We start from the raw sequence: 21020 nt of genomic DNA, 5'->3' as shown, positions 1-21020 counted from the left end.
AAGGTCATTCTTAGTCCCAGAAGGAAGCAGGACAGTTTTCCTAATCAGGGTGGAAGACGGAATGAGAGTGCAAGGTATGACATCAAAGCTCCATCTTAGCTAGCTAAAAACTAGGATTGGGGGAAAATAGAATTATATTTTTACTAGTGCTATAGTCTCACTTGACTAAGACTTGACTTAGCAGCTTGGCCTAATGGAAAGAGCACCGGTCTGGGAGTCAGAGGGACTGGGTTCTAATCCTGACCCTGCCACTTACCTGCTGTGTGACCTGGGACAAGTCACTTAACTTCTCTGTGCTTCATCTGCAAAATGGGGATTCAATACATGTTTTCCCTCCTACTTAGAATGTGATTATCTTGTATCCAGTGCTTAGTTCAGTGCTTGATACGTAGTGAATGCTTAATAATAATGATGATGGTATTTAAGCGCTATGTGCCAATCACTGTTCTAAGTGCTGGACAAATACCACAGTTATTATTGTGAGTGACACTTACAACAGTAAAAATAATTACCCTTCTCCAGGGGACTTTTGTCCTTTTCACCTAACTAGATATAGATGTGTTTCCATTAAGACCCAGCAGTATGTCTACTTCGTTGAAGACCAGTGAAAGGTCTTCACGCAACTTTTTTTTTTCTCAAATTAAAACAAAAGCTTTGGTTCTCCCAGCTGCAAGGGCAGGTTATATTTCTTCACATTAGCCTAGGACATTTTCCCGAAACACCTGCAATAGCTGGTTCACTGCGATTTGGAGTTGTAATTGCTGCTTTCATTTGTGAATGAATTTAGCAATCATAGGTTGGAGGAACAAACAGTACAATGAGATTGGCTAAAATCAAATCATTCTATGAACTGGTGTTGTGGGGGCCTCCCCATTAGCTTCTCAACCTGAATGCCCCATTCTCCATTTAGACCCCAATACCCTTGCTCACTTAACCTTGAATGGAGTCCCGGTTCTTGAAAATGGAACCTTCAGCCATCAGGGCTTCTCAATGCTGATGGGTAAGCCTGCTTTCACCTGCTTTTATGGTACTGGCCTCTCCTGGATAGAAACTGCTATCCAGAGATTTGGTGAAGAGCATTGGAAGAGTAGACTTTTTTTTCATTATGGGGGGTATCAGGCTTTGACTTCAGATATTCTGAGGTGAAAGGCCAGAACAGTAACACCTAGTACTATCAGACTCCCTGCTGAGACCAGTAGGAAACCCTAGCAGATACATTTCTTATTACTCCTGCTGCCGACCTGAAAAGGCCCAGCAGCTATTCATCAGCAGTCCTTGGATGTCTGCTGATAACAATCAATTCTTCTGTTCCGTTGAAATGGATAGAGAAAGAAAATAAAATCATTAACAAACCCCAAGCCCGCTGCCTGAATTTTCCCTCTGTCAGTGAAAGCAGAGGAAGTGGTGGAATGGGGATAGGGATGGCTTCCTTTCCAAGACCCATCTTTTCCTTTTTATTTATTCTGTTCTTAAAAGATATGGAATCTTGGAGACTTTCCCACTGATTCTTTGTGTGATAATAGAACTGAGAAAAACAAGACAGTTTGGGCTTCAACCCCACAACAAGAAACCAGCACAGTCTTTCCTTCTGAGATTGTGGACAACTGGGTGTTTTCTTTTTTCCAGCTGTGTGTGACTGTTTCATTCTTTTTAGAGGCAGGAGGATGAAATTTAAAAAAAAAATCTGGCTGAGAGCTGAGGGTTTGTAAATGCCACTTTGCTAACTTGCCTACATAAACAAGTGTTCACAGAACGGAGGGGAAACCAAGGGGTTTTTATCAGTGACTGAAATCCTGACAGGGAATAGTTTTAATTTCCAGTCCTCCAAAGGGTAACCTTGAGAACTGTGGAATCAACAGACAAGTAGGTTGACATGGAGACTGCCATAGCCATTCTGAAATGATTTAAATGATAATTATGCCAAAATATCAGATTCTGTAGTGTATGTAGGATGGAGGTGAGGCACAAGGGAAGATACCAAAGTATACAAATGGATTTGGGGGAAAAATCTGAACTCGAGATATGAAATTGCATGAGCATTCTAAGAAGCAGGGAAACCAACCTTAGACTTGCTAAGGTCACCATAGTGAGAATGAGTCAGAATGAAAGCCTAGATTAGAAATGAACTCCAGCCAAAGCAATCAGGAGTTCATTTCTAATCTAAGCTCTGATTCTGACTCACTCTCATTATGGTGACCTTAAGCAAGCCTAAGGTTGGTTTCCATGACTATAAAATGAAGGAGAGATTCTCACCTGCATCTTAGGGATGTTGTGTTCAATCAGTCAATCAGTGGCATTTATTGAGTGCTTACTGTGTGCAGAGCATTGTACTGAAGGTTTTAGAGAGTACAATACAATAGAGTTGGTAGACACGATCCCTACCCTAAAGGAGCATACGATCTAGTGGGGGAGACTGACAATAATATAAATTACAGACAGGGGACACAGCAGAGTGTAAAGATCTGTATGTAAGTGCTGCAGGGTTGGGGATGGGGTGAGTATCTAAGTGCTTAAGGGGCACAGACCAAAGTGCATAGGCGATGCAGAAGGGAAAGCAAATAGGGTGGGGAAATGAGAGATTTGTCAGGGAAGGCTTCTTGAAAATTAGGTAGGAGCAGGGGAGCTGATTGAGTACCTTGAAGGTGATGGTAAAGAGTTTCTGTTTGATGTGGAGGTGAATGGACAACCGTTGGAGGTTTCTGAGGAGTGGGGAGGCATGCGCAGAATGATTTTTTAGAAAAATGATCCCAGCAGCAGAGTGAACTCTGGTCTGGAGTTGGGGGAAACAGGAGGTAGGGAGGTCAGCGAGGAGGCTGAGGCAGTAGTGGAGGCGGGATAGGATAAATGTTTAGGCTAATAAGGTAGCAGTTTGGATGGCGAGAAAATGGCAGATTCTAGAGATGTTGTAAAGGGAGAACTGACAGGACTTTTGTGATAGAATGAATATTTGAGTTAAATGAAAGAGATGACAAAGTAAATGCCAAGATTATGGACTTGTGAGACAGGGAGGATGATGGGGGTGCTTACAGTGATGGGAAAGATAGGGGGAGGAAAGGTTTTGGGTGGCAAGACCTGTTTTGGGCATGTTAATTTGAGGTTTTGGCAGGACATCCAAGTAGGAATGTCCTGAAGGCAGGAAGAAATGCAAGAGTGGTCCGGGATCAATCAGTCAATCATATTTATTGAATGTTTACTGTGGGCAGAGCACTGTACTAAGTGCTTGGGAGAGTACAGTGTAACAATATAACAGACACTCTCCATCCCCACAATGAGCTTACAGTCCACAAGGGGTAGACAGATATTAATATAAATAAATAAATTACAGATATGTACATAAGTGCTTTGGGGCTGAGGGGGGAGATGAATAAAGGGACCAAATCAGGGTGATGCAGAAGGGAGTGGGAGAAAAGGAAATGAGGACTTAGGACTTTCGCAGGAGATGTGCCTTCAATAAGGCTTTGAAGGTGGGGAGAGTGATGGTCTGTTGGATATGAAGAGGGAGGGCGATCCAGGCCAGAGGCAAGATGTGGGCGAGAGGTTGGCAATGAGATAGATGAGATCAAGGTACAGTGAGTACGTTGGTGTAAGAAGAGCGTAGCTTGTGGGTTGGGTTGTAGTAGGAGAGTAGCAAGGTGAGGTAGGAGGGTGCAAGGTGATTGAATGCTTTAAAGCTGATGGTGAGGAGTTTCTGATTGATGTGGAGGTGGATGGGCAACCCCTGGAAGTTCATGAGGAGTGGGGAAAATGTAGAAAAATGATCCATGCAACAGAGTGAAGTATGAACTGGAGAGAGACAGGGATGGAGAGGTAGATTTGGGAATCATCCACGTAGAGATGGCTGTTGAAACCATGGGAGTGAATGAGTTCTCCGAGGGAGCGTGTATAGAGATAAAGAATAGAAGGGGACCCAGAACTGAGTCTTAAAGGACTCCCAGAGTTAGAGCATGGGAGATCAAAGGGAAGGAGAGGGAACTGCCGGAAAGATAGAAGAACCAGGAGAGGAAAATGCCAATGAAGTCCAGGAAAAGAGGGTGGTCATCCCCACCCACCGAACTCACTCTTTGCCCTCGGTGCCTCAGTGAGAACGTGGCTGGCAGGAAGTAGAGTGGGAGTGGTGCAGCCCAAACCAACTAACCCCATAATCAATTCCTTTGCACAGGTTCTTGGTTCTGAAATCATCGTTATTGGACTGAGGCTTATCCGCCGTTTACGGTGGGGGCCTCCATCATCATCATTATCACCTTCATCAGTGATGATTTTACCACTAAAAAAGGACAAGGACAAGAAAGTATTATATGATCTGCTTAAACTCCCTCAGTTCAAATCTGATCTACTGTAACTCCTATGTTGTTTTTTTAATGCCTGTAGCATTCAGGGAACACTCTGCTGTTTCCAAAATATGGCTCTTCAAAGACATACAGTTCTGTAGTTTTTTTCTCCTCTGGAACCTGTTCAGAGTGATAATGCTTCATACCAGTTTGAAGAACCATCTAAGCAGCTGTTTGACATCTGTCTCCTTTATGGGAAGATGGAGAAAAGAGCTAAGGCAGGGTGTCAGCTGTACTCAGGCCTCAAAATAAAACAGGCGAACAATGTAGAGAATGGCTGGAAGTACGAGTCGGTTCTTGTGTGTTTCTTTTTACAGGATCATTCAGCTCGGGGAAATGAGATGGATCATTCTTCAAGAAAGTTATCCAGTTCCCTGGGACGAACCCAATTTTCCCCCTACCAAGGCATGCCTATCGAGATTTCAGATATGGATCGAAAATCCTTAAGATCATTTCCCACCACCTGCCCGAAGACTTATCCTCTGGTTAAAGAACAGGGACGTTACTCCCAAATGATCGCCTTAGAGCCTTCAGGGGTAAATGTGAGTAGCCTGTCATTTCCACTGTGCCTTCTAGAGCCCATATAGCCTTATAAATGACACAGGAAGTTTCTCTGCTGGTCACGGTGAAATGATGTTGTTCCTCTAGATCGGTAGGAAAAACAGACTCTAAATTGGGTCACCGGGTTGTTAGAATTGGAATAACAATCGTGGTTCCTGCCGGCTTTACTTTCAGTCTGCAATCCATAAGTCATTTGCACAGCACTACCGTGAAGGCTGTTTGAATGCAAGTACAATTGGTTATTTCACATAACCTGGCTTTGTGTCGACCACATGCATAGAGAGATCCTTGTCAAAGGAACAAGGGTTCCATTTGCCACGAGAATCAGGGAAAATGGATATGTCAGTAGTAGATTTCCACACTGCCCAGAATTCACCAGCCTGCTCAGGTCGTCGGGCTCAGGGGGTCAGCACGGTTCTCTTTCCAGTAGCCTCATGGACTGACTAGCCCTGCTAACCCAGCCATTCATTCATTCATTAATTGTTCATTCAAACGTATTTATTGAGTGCTTACTGTGTGCAGAGCACTGTACTAAGCACTTGGAAAGTACAGTTCAACAACAAATAGACACAATCCCTACCCAACAGTGGGCTCACAGTCTAGAAGGGGTGAGACAGACATCAAAACAAGTAAAGGCACGTGTGAAACTCAGACTCTTCAAACTCTTAGCTGACTGGCCCATGACCTCTCCCCACTTTTTTTGGGTGTCTAAATTCTGCTTCTGACCCACTTGGCATGTGCTGGCTTTAGGGTGACTGCTTATGGCACTTGGCAACACTGGCCATTGAAAGGTGGGTGATGACACATGCATTTTGCTGGTCTCGCAGCAGAAAGCGGTCGTATCACAGGTGCCATTTTGGGGGAGCACCCTGAGCTCGCCCCAACTGAGAGTATTTCTTTGGCGGGGGGAAACCTATGGCCTTCCCCCAGACCCCCCTGACTTGCTTCAGAGCCATTGGCTTCCTCTCTCGGGCCTCTGTGAACACAGGTGCCCAGTCTGAACAGCAGAGTTCAGCGGCAGGAACCAGGGGGAAGGGAGGTTGGGTACCGTGAATAAAAATAGCAGACATAAAGGTGACAGAGGACTAGACCAGCTGAAAACTGGACTCTTGGAATACAAAACAGGGTGACTGGCAACCCTACTGGGGTATTTCTCAGGCTGTATAGAAGTCTGCTGCATTCAGGGGGATGCCTAGATCAATGGATTTCCTTCTCATTGTGCACTTGGTTGCTTTCCTTGCTACGTCCTCCTTTCACTTCACCTCGGCCATAATGGCTTTTGAAATACAAAGTCTTAAAAGAAAGCGGCCTGGAGAAGCTCGGTGTATTGTCCAAAACCCGCAGGTGCTGGCTAACACAAGCTGCAACCTCTAGCAGGGAACTTGAATGGGCTGAACACACCAAAACAAAGTTTGGAGGCTTCATTTGTCGGGCCTGTAATGTGGGGTGGGGTTGATGCCTTGGAAACCCACAAAGGGAAGCTGAAAAACCTAAGCTTCTTTTCCCTGGATCACCTCGGCGGCCCACCTCTCTTGGAGTCTACCTCTGGCAATGGTTAATCCACAAAGCTTTGGGAGCAACCAAATTCTGCTGTTTTTGCAATAGCAAGTGTGAGGGAATGACTCAGTTCTAACCTCCCCATTTTGAATCTTGAAAGTACCACGGTATTAATTTAGTGTTTACTGTGTGCAGAGCACCATACTAATCCTTTGGGACAGTACAGAAGAACAGGGATGGTAGACTCATTCCCTGCTCACAAGGAGCCTACAGTCTAATGGGGAGTTTACAGTCTAGAATTTGCCTGCTCTGGAGTTTTACAGTCTAGAATTTGCCTGCTCTGGAGTTCTGCCTATGCCTTCATAAATGTCAGTGACCATAAAGGCAGCCATGACCTATATTCTATTGTTCCTGGCCGGAGGGAGACCTCGGGTGGGATTTCCCAGCTTCCAGCACATTTTTTGGGGGGATCAACTTGCTTTTTGGGGATTTTCCCCATGGAGCTGCCAAGTCATGCTTCTGTAGTCCTCTCTGCTTGGCCATACTGTGGGTTTCCCCCTGTAAGCCTATACAGGCCTTTCAGGCTCTTTCAGTCTAATCTTCAGTCTAACCTAATCTTCATAGATTGTGAGTCCCTCGAAGGACAGGGTCTATGTCTAATCTTGCCTGTGTACTCTTTCCTGGAACTTCGTACGGTGCTCTGCATACAGCAAGTGCTTAATGAATACTATTATTACTACTACTACTACTATTACTACTGTCCTTGCTGCATGTGATTCTCCTTGTGTGGATTTCAGGTGTTGGAGACTGGCCCCATGGTTCTCCATGGTCTACAGCATCAGTCAGAGTTTGAGGAAAACATTACAAAAGGTAAAAGCTGAGAGGGTCATTACCTCCAGCCCCAAGTGAATTTGAAAATGAGTCACAAGAGAGGTCAGTCTCCCCTGACCTCTCAGCTGACTTCAACACTGTTGTCCTCTCCCTCTCATAGAAACTCTGTCCAACCTTGCTTTTGTCAACTCTGTACTCTCCTGGTTCTCTTCCTCCCTCTCTGACCTATCCTTCTCAGTGTTCTCTGCTGGCTCCTTTTCCTCCTAGAATAATAACTATAGTATTAATTCTGAATTTATTAATGGCTGTCAGGCACTGTGTTACTAAGTGTTGGGGTAGATCAATTAATAATAATGATAATAATGATAATAATAATAGTATGTGTTAAGTGCTTATTATGTGCCAAGTACTGAACTAAGCACTGGGGTAGATAAAAGATATTCAGGTTGGACAAAGTCTGTGTCCCACATGGGGCTCACAGTCTAAGTAGAGGAAGTAAGATTTAACCTATGAGGAAACTGAGGTACAGAGAAGTGAAGTGACTTGCCCAAGGTCACACAGCAGACAAATGCCAGAACCAGGGCAAGTCACTTAGCTTCCCTGTTTCTCATTTTCCTCAACTGTAAAAATGGGAATTCCATACCTGTTCCCCCTCCCACTTAGACTGTGAGCCCCACATAGGACAGGGACTGTGTCCATTAACTTGTATCTACCTAAGTGCTTAGAACAGTGCTTGACATATAGTAAGTGCTTAACCAATACCAAAAAATCAAAACTCGTGTGCAGTGGGAGTGAAATGAGGATATATAGGAGGACAGAGCTAATTCTATGTTTTGAAGCCACTGGTCAGGAGTTCCTGTTTGAAGTGGAGAAGAATGGGCAGGAAATGGAGGTTTTAGGCATGTGGGGAGACTTTCACAGAATGATGTTTTAGAAAAATAAACTGTCAGTAGAGTGAATTATGGCCTGGAGAGAGAAGAGGCTGGAGGCAGGGCGGTCTGTGAGGAGGCTGATGAAGTAGTTTAGGTGGGATATGACAAGTGTCTGGACCAGTGGGATGGATGGGGAGAAAAGGGTGGATTCTGAAGAGTCTATGGAGGAAGAGCTGACAGAATTCAGAGACAGACTGAATAGGAGGGGGTGCCTGGGGGGATGGAGAGAGAGAGAGAGAGAGAGCGAGAGAGGGAGAGAGAGAGAAATGCCAAGGTTCCAGACTTGAGAGATGGGGAGGATGGTGATTTTGTCAGTAGTGATGACAATCAGTCAGTCAGTGGTATTTATTGAGCACGTACTCTGTGCAGAGCACTATACTAAAGTACAATAAAGTAGGTAGACACGATGCCTGCCCTAGTCTAGCACTACTGACAAAACCACCCACCACAACTACATACAAAACTGCTGTTAGGTTCTAGGGGGTGGGTAGTTACATAAGTGCTTTCAGGGTATAGAATCCAAGGGAGAATAAGGTAGGGAGATGAGAGGTTAGTTAAGAAGGCTTCCTGGAGTAGATGTGATTTTAAGTAGGGCTTTGAAGGTGGAGGGAGTGGTTGTCTGTCAGATATGAAAGGGGTGGGAGTTCCATTCATTCATTCAATCATATTTATTGAGCACTTACTGTGTGCAGAGCACTGTACAAAGCGCTTGGGAAGTACAAGTTGGCAACATATAGAGATGGTCCCTCCCCACAACGGGCTCACAGTCTAGAGGGCAGAAGGGAGGGCATGAGCAAGGGATTGAGGGCTAGGGAGATGAGAGTGAGGCACAGAGAATAAGAATAAGTGAGGCACAGTTGATATTAGAGGAGCAAAATATGTGGGCTGGGTTGTAGTGGGAGAGGAGTGAAGACAGATAGAGGGAGAGAGCTGATTGAGTGCCTTAAAGCTAAAGGTGAAGAGTTTCTGCTTCACGTGGAGATGTATGAGCAGCCATTGGAGGCTTTTGAAGAGTGGAGAGACATGTGTAGAATGCTTTTTTGGGTGAGGGGGGAATGATTCGGGCAGCAGAGTGAAGTAAGGACTGGATGGAGGAGAAGCTGGAGGCAGGGAGGTCAACAAGTAGTCAAGACAGGACGTGATACGTGCTTGGACTAGTGGGGCGGGTACTGAAAGTATGAAGATGCATCCAACAGTATTTGGTGACTGATTGAATTTACAGGTTGAAGGAGAGGGAAGAGCCAAGGATAATGCCAAGGTTGTGGGCTTGTGACCCAGGGAAGATGGTGGTGTTGTCAACAGTGATGGGAAAGTCAGGGGGAGGAGAGTTTGGGAGGGAAGATGAGGAGTTCAGTTTTGTATATGTTGAGTTTGGAGGTAGTCATCTAAGAGTTGCCCTGAAGGCAGGAGGAATTGCGAAACTGCAGAGAAGGAGAGAGGTCAGAGCTGGAAATGTAGATTTGGGAATCATCAGCATAGAAATGGTAGTTTAAGCCATGGGAATGAATGGTTCTCCAAAGGAATGGGTGTAGATGGAGAATAGAAGAGAACCCATGATCCTTGAGCGACTTCCACAGTTAGGGGGTGGGAAGCAGAGGAGGAGCCCACAGAAGAGGAGTGGCCAGAGAGATAGGAGGAGAACCAGGAGAGGACACTGTCAGAGAAACCAAGGTGTGATAGTGCCTTCAGGAGAAGGAGTTTATTCACAGTGTCAAAGGCTGTTAAGAGGTCAAGAAGAATTAGAACCAGTTTATAGGGCTACAAGGAGGGAGTTAGGTGGAGGAGAGGATTTGAAAAAAAAGAAGAGGAGTACAATTTTGGACATGTTGAGCTTGATTTGTCAGCAGCATATTCACATAGGGACTGCCAGATTGCAGAGGAGAGACGTCTGGGCTAGTTCTATCAATTTAAGAGTCATTCAGGTAGTCATTTGCTATCCTCCCTGTCCCCGAATCCCACATCCTAAGTGTCATTCTCAACTCACTTTCTTGCAGCTCTCTGGTTCGCTCAATTGATAAATCCTGCTGTTTTTTCCTCCACAGTATTTCCCACTACTCCTCTGATTCGAGTGCTCATCATTCCCTGCCTGTGTGGAGGGGTAGGGAAGGGGGGATGGTTACTGTATATGGGCACTGGTAGTTGTTGTTTTTAGTTGTTCACGAGAAGCAATGTTGCCTAGTGGAAAGACCACAGGCCTGGGAGTCAGAGGACCTGGGTCTAATCCCACCTCTGCCACTTGCTTGCTGTGTGATCTTGGGTAGGACACTTAACTTCCCTTGGTTCTCAGTTTCCTCATCTGTGAAATCGAGATTAAATATCTGTTCTCCCTCTTATTCAGACCATGAACCCTGTGTGGGACGGGGACTGTGTCCGATCTGCATATATCGCATTTACCCAGGTTTTAGTACTGTTCTTGGTACATAATAAGCGTTTAACCAATATCAATCATCATATTTATTGAGTGCTTACTGTGCAGAGCACTGTACTAAGTGCTTGGGACAGTACACTATAATAGAGCTGGTAGACACGTTCCCTGTCCACAGTGAGTTTACAATCTAGAGGAGGAGTCAGACATTGATATAAATAAATAAATTACAGAGATGTATGTAAGTGCTGTGGAGCTGAGGGAGGGGTGAATAAATGGGGCAAATTCAAGTGTAAGGGCGTTGCAGAAGGGAATGGGAGAAAAGGAATTGAGGGCTTAGTTGGGGAAGGCTTCTTGGGAGAAACATGCCTTCTTGGGAGAGATATTACATTGCAGGTGGAGAGAGTGATGGTCTGTTGGATATGAAGAGGGAGGGTGTTTCAGGCCAGAGGCAGAATGTGGGCGAGAGATTGGCGGTGAGATAGATGTGATCGAGTTACAGTGAGTGGGTTGGCATTATAGGAGCAAAGTGTGCGGCTGGGTTGTAGTAGGAGAACAGTGAGGTGAGATAGGAGGGGGCAAGGTGATTGAGTGCTTCGAAGCTGATGGTAGGAGTTTCTGTTTGATGTAGAGGTGGATGGGTAACCACAGTTATGATTATTTAATAAAACTGCCAGAGGGCGGACATGCCCTCTACGTGGCTGCTCATAAAGACACTTGGAGCCTGATTCTCCATTTCTGATTAACACTAACCGTTTGCCTTCCTGGGCCCAGAAGAGAGACAAATCTCCCTGCATCCTAACCCCTGTCCCATTCCGCGTTTCTCCCTTTCACCCAGATGATACTGTCTATAGTGGAATCAGTGCATCCACCTTAAAACAAAGGCACCACAGGAAGCAGTGCAGCCTGGTGGAAAGAGACTGGGAGTGGGAGTCCGAGGACCTGGGTTCTGATCCTGGCTCTGCCATTCCTCTGCTGGGTGACGTTGGGCAAGTCGCTTAACTTCTCTGTGTCTCAGTTTCTTCGTCTGCAAAATGGGGATTCAATACCTGTTCTCCGTCCTACATAGAGTGTGTGAGCTTGCTGTCGGTAGGGAGTGTCTGTCAACTCTGTGATATTGTACGCTCCCAAGTGCTTAGTATAGTCCTCCGCACCCAGTAAGTGCTCAAGAAATGCAATTGATGGGTTGATAGACTGATTGGGTCCCATGTGGGATCTGACTATCTCATATCTACCCTAGTGCTTAGTACAGTGTTTGGCACATAGTAAGCACTTAACAAATATTATTATTATTATTATTACCAGTCCCCTGGGGAGTAACCGGAGGAGGAAATGGTGGCCGTTCAGCCAAAGTCGGTTTCACAGCTGGTTTCTTCCCAAGGCTATGCCCCCTATAAAGGCTGCACAATCCAGGGAATGATAATGATAATAATAATAATAATAATAATAATAATGGCATTTGTTAAGTGCTTACTTTGTGCGAAGCACGCATGGTGGGTAGTACCTCAACCTAGTGGCATTTTATCAGTGCACTGCAGCAGGAGTGATTCAGAGCTCCCCTCCCCACCAACCCCCACTCCCGCCCTGTGCAAAAACGTCCTTGAGGGCCCCATGTGCTTGCCCTGTCCCTGGAGAACTGGACTCAATGTTTCAGGGTACAAGGAGCAGATAGCACAGATAGTTCCCTTTCTGCATAACTCCCGGAACACTGTGTTCAGTCTGGGCATCTCAACATCAGAGAGATGCAGATAAATGGAGGCTAAACAAAAGCAGAAAAACTGATTTTTTTTTTCTGGTGTGTCATCGGAGTGGCTTCAGGCTCCTTCAAAAGGCCATTTTATGTTGGGCCAGCTCAAAGAGGGTGGGAGGAGTACCCGTTTGCCTTAAACTTGAGTTTTTTTGGAGGTTGCTCCTGGGGAAACCTGCTTAGCTTTAGACAGTTCTATCGATGAGCGAAAAATGGCAAATGCCAAGAGGTGTTTTTTGAGGTGCCTTTAAGGTAGTCCTCTCTGGCTCCCTCCATAAAGAGGGTGATATGGGGTGAGGGGGCGAGGGATCATCTGGGGCAAATGCTGACCCTTGGGATTGTTTTTACGTGTCTACTATGCACTTGGCTGTGTATCCCTTAAGCAGTCTGATACTCACCCCAGCCCCTCAGCACTTCTGTACATATCCTTATACGCTACTATTTCCCCTATCGGTAATCTATTTTTATCCCCAAGGACTGTATGTTCCTTGAGGGCAGGGATCACGTCGCCCACTCTGTTGCATTATACTTTCCCATTCATTCATTCAATTGTATTTATTGAGCGCTTACTGTGGGCAGAGCACCATACTAAGCGCTTGGGGAGTACAAGTTGGCAACATATAGAGAGGGTCCCTGCGCTTAGTACAATGCTCTGCTCACAGGAAGTGCTCAATAAATATAATAGATTGGTCAGTTGCTACATGGACAGAGAAAATGGACGTTTAATATTCTGTTGGCATTTTATACTTCCCAAAGGAGTCGTGAATGTTTGACCCTTATTTAGAATTGCAAATGAAAATATACATAGAAGAAAATGTGGCTTTTTGCTCATCAATAAGAGGAAACAACAGTATCCACTCATGCCAGTTATGAGCTTTTGTGCATTTGTTGTCCTTGTTTCTGGGGAAATGCCCTCATTTCCAGGAAGTCGCTTGTGCTTTGAGTGATTTGGCCAGTCCTATTCCATTAAGTCAATCAATGGTATTTATTGAGCACTTACTGTGTGCAGATCACTATGCTAAGAGCTTAGGAGAGTACAATACAACAGAGTTGGGAGATGATAATAATGATGGCATTTATTAAGTACTTACTATGTGCAAATCACTGTTCTGAGGTGATCAGGTTGTCCCACAGGGGGCACACAGTCTTAGTCCCCATTTTACAGATGAGGTAACTGAGGCACAGAGAAGTTAAGTGACTTTCCCAAAGTCACACAGCTGACAATTGGCAGAGCCGGGATTTGAACCCACGACCTCTGACTCCAAAGCCCTTGCTCTTTCCACTGACCCATGCTGCTTTGAGGGCTGTAATCCCTGCCCTCAAAGAACGTACGTATTACAATAGAATAGGTAGACACGATCTCTGCCCACAAAGACCTTATCTTCCATAGGGGGAATCAGACATTAAAATAAATTACAGATTAGGGGAAATAGTAGAGCATAAAGATATGTATTTAAGAGCTGTGGGGCAGGGGAGAGTATCAGAGTGCTTAGAGGATATACACTCAAGTGCACAGTGGAGGCTGAAGAGAGAGAAAATGATGGCTTAGTGTGGGACGGCTCAGTTGAAGGTTTGCTTTTTGTCATATAAAGGGCATCTTTTTGTTTGAAAGGGATGAGCTGCATTGGGGATGGCTTTTGCTAAAGGCAGGAGAACAATGTCTTCTCCATCCCAGTGCCCTGGCTGAGGTCATGGCTGCCATGTGGGCCCCTTATTCTGAGAATCAATCAGACTGGAAAGCTAAATGCTGATGCTGTCCTAAGTAGTAAAATAAATAACTGGTGATGCATGTCAAGTCTTAGAATAAATTAGAATAAATTGATATACAGGGGGATAATGGAATTTTAGCAGAGATTTTTATAGTGAGATTGAAAGCAGTTGTGATAGAAGAACTGAATTGATTTTCTTGGTAAATTCCCACATGCATATAAAGAATGGTAACCAATATATATGTCAAAGGTGGGTGTCTTTTTATAGTATTTTATCTGTACTGATCTCTCCTGGGCCTCAAACCTGAATCAATCAATGATATTTATTGAGCGCTTACTGAGAGCAGAGCACTATGCTAAGCATGATCCCTGCCCCCTTCCCTGAAATAGTTTTTTTTTTAAATGGTATTTGTTAAGTGCTTACTATGTGCCAGGCACTGTTCTAAGCCGTGGACCCTGGGGTAGATACAAGGTAATCAGGTTGGACACAGTCCATATCCCACATGGAGCTCACAGTCTTAATCCTCTTTTTACAGATGAGGTAACTGAGGCAAAGAGAAGTTAAGTGACTTGCCCAAGGTCATACAGCAGACAAGTGACAGAGCCAGGATTAGAACCCAGGACTTCTGACTCCTAGGCCCATGCATTATCCACTAGGCCACTAGCTTACCGTCTAGTGGTTTCAACCAGGGTTTTCTGTCCCAGAAGTCCAAATCAATCAATCGATCAATCAGTGGTATTTATTGAGGGCTTTCTGGATGCAGAACACTACACTGAGTGCTAGGAAAAGTACAACATAACAGAGTTGGTAGATGTGATCCCTAGCCACTAGAATCTTACAGTCTACAGAGGAGACAGTTGCTAAAATAAATTACACATAGGGGGAATAGGGTATAAAGATATGTACATAAGTGCTGTGGGGCTGGGATGAGTCTCAGAGTGTTTAAGGGGTACACAGCCAAGTGCATAGTCGACACAGAGCCGAGGGTAGATAGGGGAAATTAAGTTAGGGAAGGCTCCTTGGAGGAGATTTGATTTTAGGAGGTTTTGAAGGTGGGGAGAGTGATGACCTGTAGGATATGAAGGGGGAGGGAGTTCCGGGCCAGAGGGAGGATGTGAGCAAAGGGTTGTCGATGGAATAGAGGAGATTGAAAAACAGTGAGAAGGTTAGAGTTAGAGAAGCATAGTGTGCAGGTTGGATTGTACTAGGAGATCAGCGAGGTGAGGTAGGAGGGAGAGAGCTGATTGAGTGCCTTAAAACCCATGGTAAGGCGTTTCTGTTTGATGAGGAGGTGAATGGGCAACTACCGGAGGTTTTTGAGTGGGGAGATATGGGCTGATTGATTTTTCAGAAAAATGATTCAGGCAGCAGGGTGACGTATGGACTGGAGAGGGGAAAGACAGGAAGCAGGGAGATCAGCAAAGAGGTTGATTCAGTGGTCAAAGAGGGATATAATAAGTGCTCAGATCAGCATGATAGCAGTTTGGATAGTGAGGAAGGGACAGATTCTAGGGATGTTGTGAAGGTAGAATTGACAAGATTTTATGACAAATTGAAAGAGCGGGTTGAATGAGAGAGATGAGACAAGACTATGAACTTGTGAGACAGGGAAGATGGTGGTTTTGTCCACAAGGATGGGAAAGACATTGGGAGGATAGGGTTTGGGTGGGAAGACCTGTTTTGGACATATTAAGTTTGAGGTTTTAGTGAGTCATCCAAGTAGGGATGTCCTGAGAGCAGGAGGAAATGTGAGATTGCAGAGGAGGAGCAAGGTCGGGGCTGGAGAGATAGATTAGGGAATCACCTGCATAGAGATAGTAGTTAAAGTTGTGGGAGTGAATGAGTTTTCCAAGGGTCTGGGTGTAGATGGAGAATAGAAGGTTGACCCAGAACTGAGCCTTGAGGCATCCCCACAGTTAGAGGGGTGCACGGCAAAGCAATGTAAATTTAGAACTCAATCCTAGATTTTTGAGAGCCTCTCAGCCAAGAAATGCAGCACGAATGCCACCGAGAATAGATTCATTCATTCTTTCAGTCACATTTGTTGAGTGCTTATTATGTGCAGAGTGCTGTACTAAGCACTTGGGAAAGTACAATACAAAAACAAACAGACACATTCCCTACTCACAACGAGCTTACAGTCTAGACATTAATATAAAAATAATTACAGATATGTTCATAAGTGCTGTGGGGCTGGGAAGAATGGAGGGAGCAAATCAGGGTGACGCAGAAGGGAGTGGGAGAAAAGAAAAGTGGGGGCTTAGTCAGAGAAGGCCTCCTGGAAGAGATGTGCCCTCAAGAAGGCATCGAAGAGGGGGAGAATAACTGTCTGTCAGATTTGAGGATGGAGGGTGTTGTAGACCAGAGCAGGACATGGGCGAGGGGTTGGAGCTGAGATTGAGGCACAGTGAGAAGGTTGGCACTAGGGGAGCTAAGTGTGCGGGCTGGGTGGTAGTAGGAGAGTAGTGAGGTGAGGTAGGAGGGGGCAAGGTGATGGACTGCTTTAAAGCCAGTGGTGAAGAGTTTTTGTTTGACATGGAAGTGGATGTGCAACCACTGGAGTTTTTTGAGGAATGGGTTGACATGTCCTGAACGTTTTTGTAGAAAAATGATCTGGGCAGCAGAGTGAAGTATGGACTGGAGTAAGGAGAGGCAGGGGGCTGGGAGGTCAGCAAGGAGGCTAATGCAGTAATCCAGGTGGAATAAGATGAGTGATTGTATTAACATGGAGGCAGTCTGGATGGACAGGACAGGGAGGATTTTAGTGATGTGAAGGTGGAACTGACAGAATTTATTGATGGATTGAATATGTGGGTTGAATGAGAGAGAGGAGTCAAGGATAATACCAAGGTTACGGGATTGTGAGATAGGAAGGTTAGTGGTGCCATCTACAGTGATGGGAAAGTCAGGGGGAGGCCAGGGTTTGGACGGGAAGATGAGTTCTATTTTGGACATGTTAAGCTTGAGGTGATGGGAGGGCATCTAAGTAGAGATGTCTTGAAGGGAAGAGGAAATGTGAGACTGAAGAGAGGGTGAGAGATCAGGGCTGGAGATGTAGATTTGGGTGTCATCCACATAGAGGTGGTAGTTGAAGCCATGGAAGTGAATGAGTTCTCCAAGGGAGTGGGTGTAGGTAGAGAATAGAAGGGGACACAGAACTGAACCTTGAGGGACCTCCACAGTTAGGGGCTGGGAGGCAGAGGAGGAGCTCACAAAGGAGACTGAGAATGAGAGGAGGAGCCAGAGAGATAAGGGGAATCAGTAGAGGACAGTGTCAGTGAAGCCAAGATTGGATAATGTTTCCAGGTGAAGGGGGTGGTTGACAGTGTTGAAGGTAGCTGAGAGGTCAAGGAGGATTAGGGTAAAGTAGAGGCCGTTGGATTTGGAGAGAAGGAGATCGTTGGTGACCTTTGCGAGGGTGGTTTCTGTGGAGTGAAGGGGACGGAAGCTTGATTGGAGGGGGTCAAGGAGAGAATTGGAAGAGATGAATTTGAGGCAGCGGGTGTAGATAACTCGTTTAAGGAGTTTGGAGAGGAATGGTAGGCAGGAGATGGGGCAATAACTGGAAGGAGCTGTGGGATCAAGAGAGGGTTTTTTTTAACAATAGGGGAGACATGGGCATGTTTGAAAGCAGTGGGGAAGAAGCCATTGGAGAGCGAACAGTTGAAAATGGCTGCTAAGAAGGGAAGAAGAGAGTGGGCAAGAGTTTTGATAAGGGTCAAAGGAATAGTATTGTATGTGCAGATGGAAGGGATGGGTTTTGAGAGGAGGCAGGAGATCTCTAGAGTTACTGCTGGGAAGAATGGGAGAGTTGAAGAGGGGGCCGGAAGGGGAGGGACTGAGGAGGGGCTGGGGAGATTTTAGGGAGCTCATGCCTGACAATGTCAATTTTCTTAATTAAGTAGGTGGCCAGGTCTTTGGGGCAAGGGTTGGAGGAGGTGGGGAGAGAGTTAAATATCTGGAACAACTGGCTAGGGAGATGGGCATGGGTGTCAATAAGGGTGGAGAAATAATTTTGCCGGGCAGAGGAGAGGGCAGAATTAAAGCATGCAAGGATAAACTTGAAGTGGACGAAGTTGACCTGATATTTAGATTTCCACCAGCCGTGCTCAGTGGCTCAAGCAAAAGAGCATAGGAGGTGAGTTGTGCAGACAATCCAGGGCTGTGGGTTAGTGGTACAAGAACAACGAAGGGATAGGGGTAGAGAAGCAGCGTGGCTCACTGGAAAGAGCACGGGCTTTGGAGACAGAGGTCAAGGGTTCAAATCCCGGCTCTGCCAATTGTCAGCTGTGTGACTTTGGGCAAGTCACTTAACTTCTCTGTGCCTCAGTTACCTCATCTGTAAAATGGGGATTAAGAGTGAGCTCCCCGTGGGACAACCTGATCACCTTGTAACCTCCCCAGTGCTTAGAACAGTGCTTTGCACATAGTAAGCGCTTAATAAATGCTATTATTATTATTATTATTATTATAGGGGAGCGAGTGAGTTGAGTTCAGTAGAGAGAATTGTGTTGAGAGTATCAGTTTGGTCATCAAGGGAGGGAAGTTTGGTTATGGAGGCTATGTAGGGCATAATGAGTTGAGAAAATTGGATGGGGTCAAAAGATCGGAAGTCTCTGTTGGGGAATAGTACAGATTTACAAGGGTGAGGTATGTGGGAGAGGAGGCAAGTGGTCAGATAGTTGTGGTCAAATAGTGGGATTTCAGAGTTGGTGAGAGTAAAGATTGTGCAGTGGTTAGAGATGATGAGATCCAGTGTGTGTCCAAGTTGGTGAGTGGGCGAGGTGGGGTGGAGCAGGAGGCCAGCAGAGTTGAGGAGTGATACAAAGTGGTCAGCAGAAGGATCATCAGGAACAGCTAAGTGGATATTTAAGACCCCAAGGATCAATGTGAGCATGGAGAAAGAGAGAAGGAATGTGAGAAAGGGATCAAAATGGTTAAAGAAGTTGGAGGTGGGACCTGGGGGTTGATAGATGACAGTTACTAGAATCTGGAGTTGGTGAATATGGAGTCAGTGGTAGAGGTGTCCTAATCCTCCTCGACCTCTCAGCTGTCTTCGACACTGTGGACCACCCCCTTCTCCTCAACACGCTATCTGACCTTGGCTTCACAGACTCCGTCCTCTCCTGGTTCTCCTCTTATCTCTCCGGTCGTTCATTCTCAGTCTCTTTTGCAGGCTCCTCCTCCCCCTCCCATCCCCTTACTGTGGGGGTTCCCCAAGGTTCAGTGCTTGGTCCCCTTCTGTTCTCGATCTACATGCACTCCCTTGGTGACCTCATTCGCTCCCACGGCTTCAACTATCATCTCTACGCTGATGACACCCAGATCTACATCTCTGCCCCTGCTCTCTCCCCCTCTCTCCAGGCTCGCATCTCCTCCTGCCTTCAGGACATCTCCATCTGGATGTCTGCCCGCCACCTAAAACTCAACATGTCCAAGACTGAACTCCTTGTCTTCCCTCCCAAACCCTGCCCTCTCCCTGACTTTCCCATCTCTATTGACGGCACTACCATCCTTCCCGTCTCACAAGCCCGCAACCTTGGTGTCATCCTCGACTCCGCTCTCTCATTCACCCCTCACATCCAAGCCGTCACCAAAACCTGCCGGTCTCAGCTCCGCAACATTGCCAAGATCCACCCTTTCCTCTCCATCCAAACAGCTACCCTGCTTGTTCAAGCTCTCATCCTATCCCGTCTAGACTACTGTATCAGCCTCCTCTCCGATCTCCCATCCTCCTGTCTCTCCCCACTTCAGTCCATACTTCACGCTGCTGCCCGGATTGTCTTTGTCCAGAAACGCTCTGGGCATGTTACTCCCCTCCTCAAAAATCTCCAGTGGCTACCAATCAATCTGCGCATCAGGCAGAAACTCCTCACCCTCGGCTTCAAGGCTCTCCATCACCTCACCCCCTCCTACCTCACCTCCCTTCTCTCCTTCTACAGCCCAGCCTGCACCCTCCACTCCTCTGCTGCTAATCTCCTCACCGTGCCTCGTTCTCACCTGTCCCGCCATCGACCCCCGGCCCACGTCATCCCCCGGGCCTGGAATGCCCTCCCTCTGCCCATCCGCCAAGCTAGCTCTCTTCCTCCCTTCAAGGCCCTACTGCGAGCTCACCTCCTCCAGGAGGCCTTCCCAGACTGAGCCCCTTCCTTCCTCTCCCCCTCGCCCCCCTCTCCATCCCCCCATCTTACCTCCTTCCCTTCCCCACACCACCTGTATATAAGTATATATGTTTGTACATATTTATTACTCTAATTATTTATTTATTTTACTTGTACATATCTATTCTATTTATTTTAGTTTGTTAGTATGTTTGGTTTTATTCTCTGTCTCCCCCTTTTAGACTGTGAGCCCACTGTTGGGTAGGGACTGTCTCTATGTGTTGCCAACTTGTACTTCCCAAGCGCTTAGTACAGTGCTCTGCACACAGTAAGCACTCAATAAATATGATTGATGATGATGATGATGAAATGTAATAATGTATGAACCTGAGCCTTTGTCACCTGGGAGTTGGGCAGCCACACCCTGATTTGACTGCAGGGAAAGTGGGAAGATGAAGAAAATGGCCGCTTCTCGGTCGCAGCTGATTGAGAACAAAATGTCCTACAATCCTGGCGGGCGGGCAGAAGGTAGGCAGTGATTCTGATCTCTCCCTTTCCATGGATATGCTGGAAATTAATTATTACAACTCCTCCTACCACAGCTGTCTAGGTGTTTTTGTTGTTAACTGCTGTCTCAGATAGCTAATCATTCCTCTCTGAATTCAGTGGTTGGTTTCTTTTTCCCTGGGCCTATGCCAACAATTGTGGGGATCTTGCCAACTTCCAGAAACCAGGTAGGTTTGGCCTGGATCAGCAGTTACACAGGGGATTTCCAGAGTTCCCAAGAAAATAGCATTTATACATTAGTATATGGTCACCCTCTTTGTGGAACAGGTGTTCGGCTCGATGTTTGAAGAGGCCTGCCCAAAGTATGAACTTACAGATGGACAATCAATCAACCAATCGATCATATTTATTGAGCACTTACTGTTTGCAGGGAACTCTACT

The 21020-nt window shown here is 46.0% G+C and overlaps 1 protein-coding gene across 1 annotated transcript in view; it reads left to right on the top strand.

Moving 5' to 3' along the window:
• Positions 1-4669: 4669 nt before the first annotated feature.
• The window catches only part of DNAH1 (dynein axonemal heavy chain 1), a 184880-nt gene continuing 168529 nt past the window's right edge, over positions 4670-21020 (top strand). Inside the window, exons 1-2 of the mRNA XM_038771244.1 lie at positions 4670-4870; positions 7193-7256. Of these exons, the coding sequence (XP_038627172.1) occupies positions 4670-4870; positions 7193-7256 (265 nt within the window). The remainder of the gene's footprint in view (positions 4871-7192; positions 7257-21020) is intronic.

Source organism: Tachyglossus aculeatus, chromosome X2, assembly GCF_015852505.1.
Source record: "Tachyglossus aculeatus isolate mTacAcu1 chromosome X2, mTacAcu1.pri, whole genome shotgun sequence".
Taxonomy (NCBI): domain Eukaryota; kingdom Metazoa; phylum Chordata; class Mammalia; order Monotremata; family Tachyglossidae; genus Tachyglossus; species Tachyglossus aculeatus.
The sequence above is the reverse complement of the archived record's forward strand: the minus strand, read 5'-3'. Positions and strand labels throughout refer to the sequence as shown.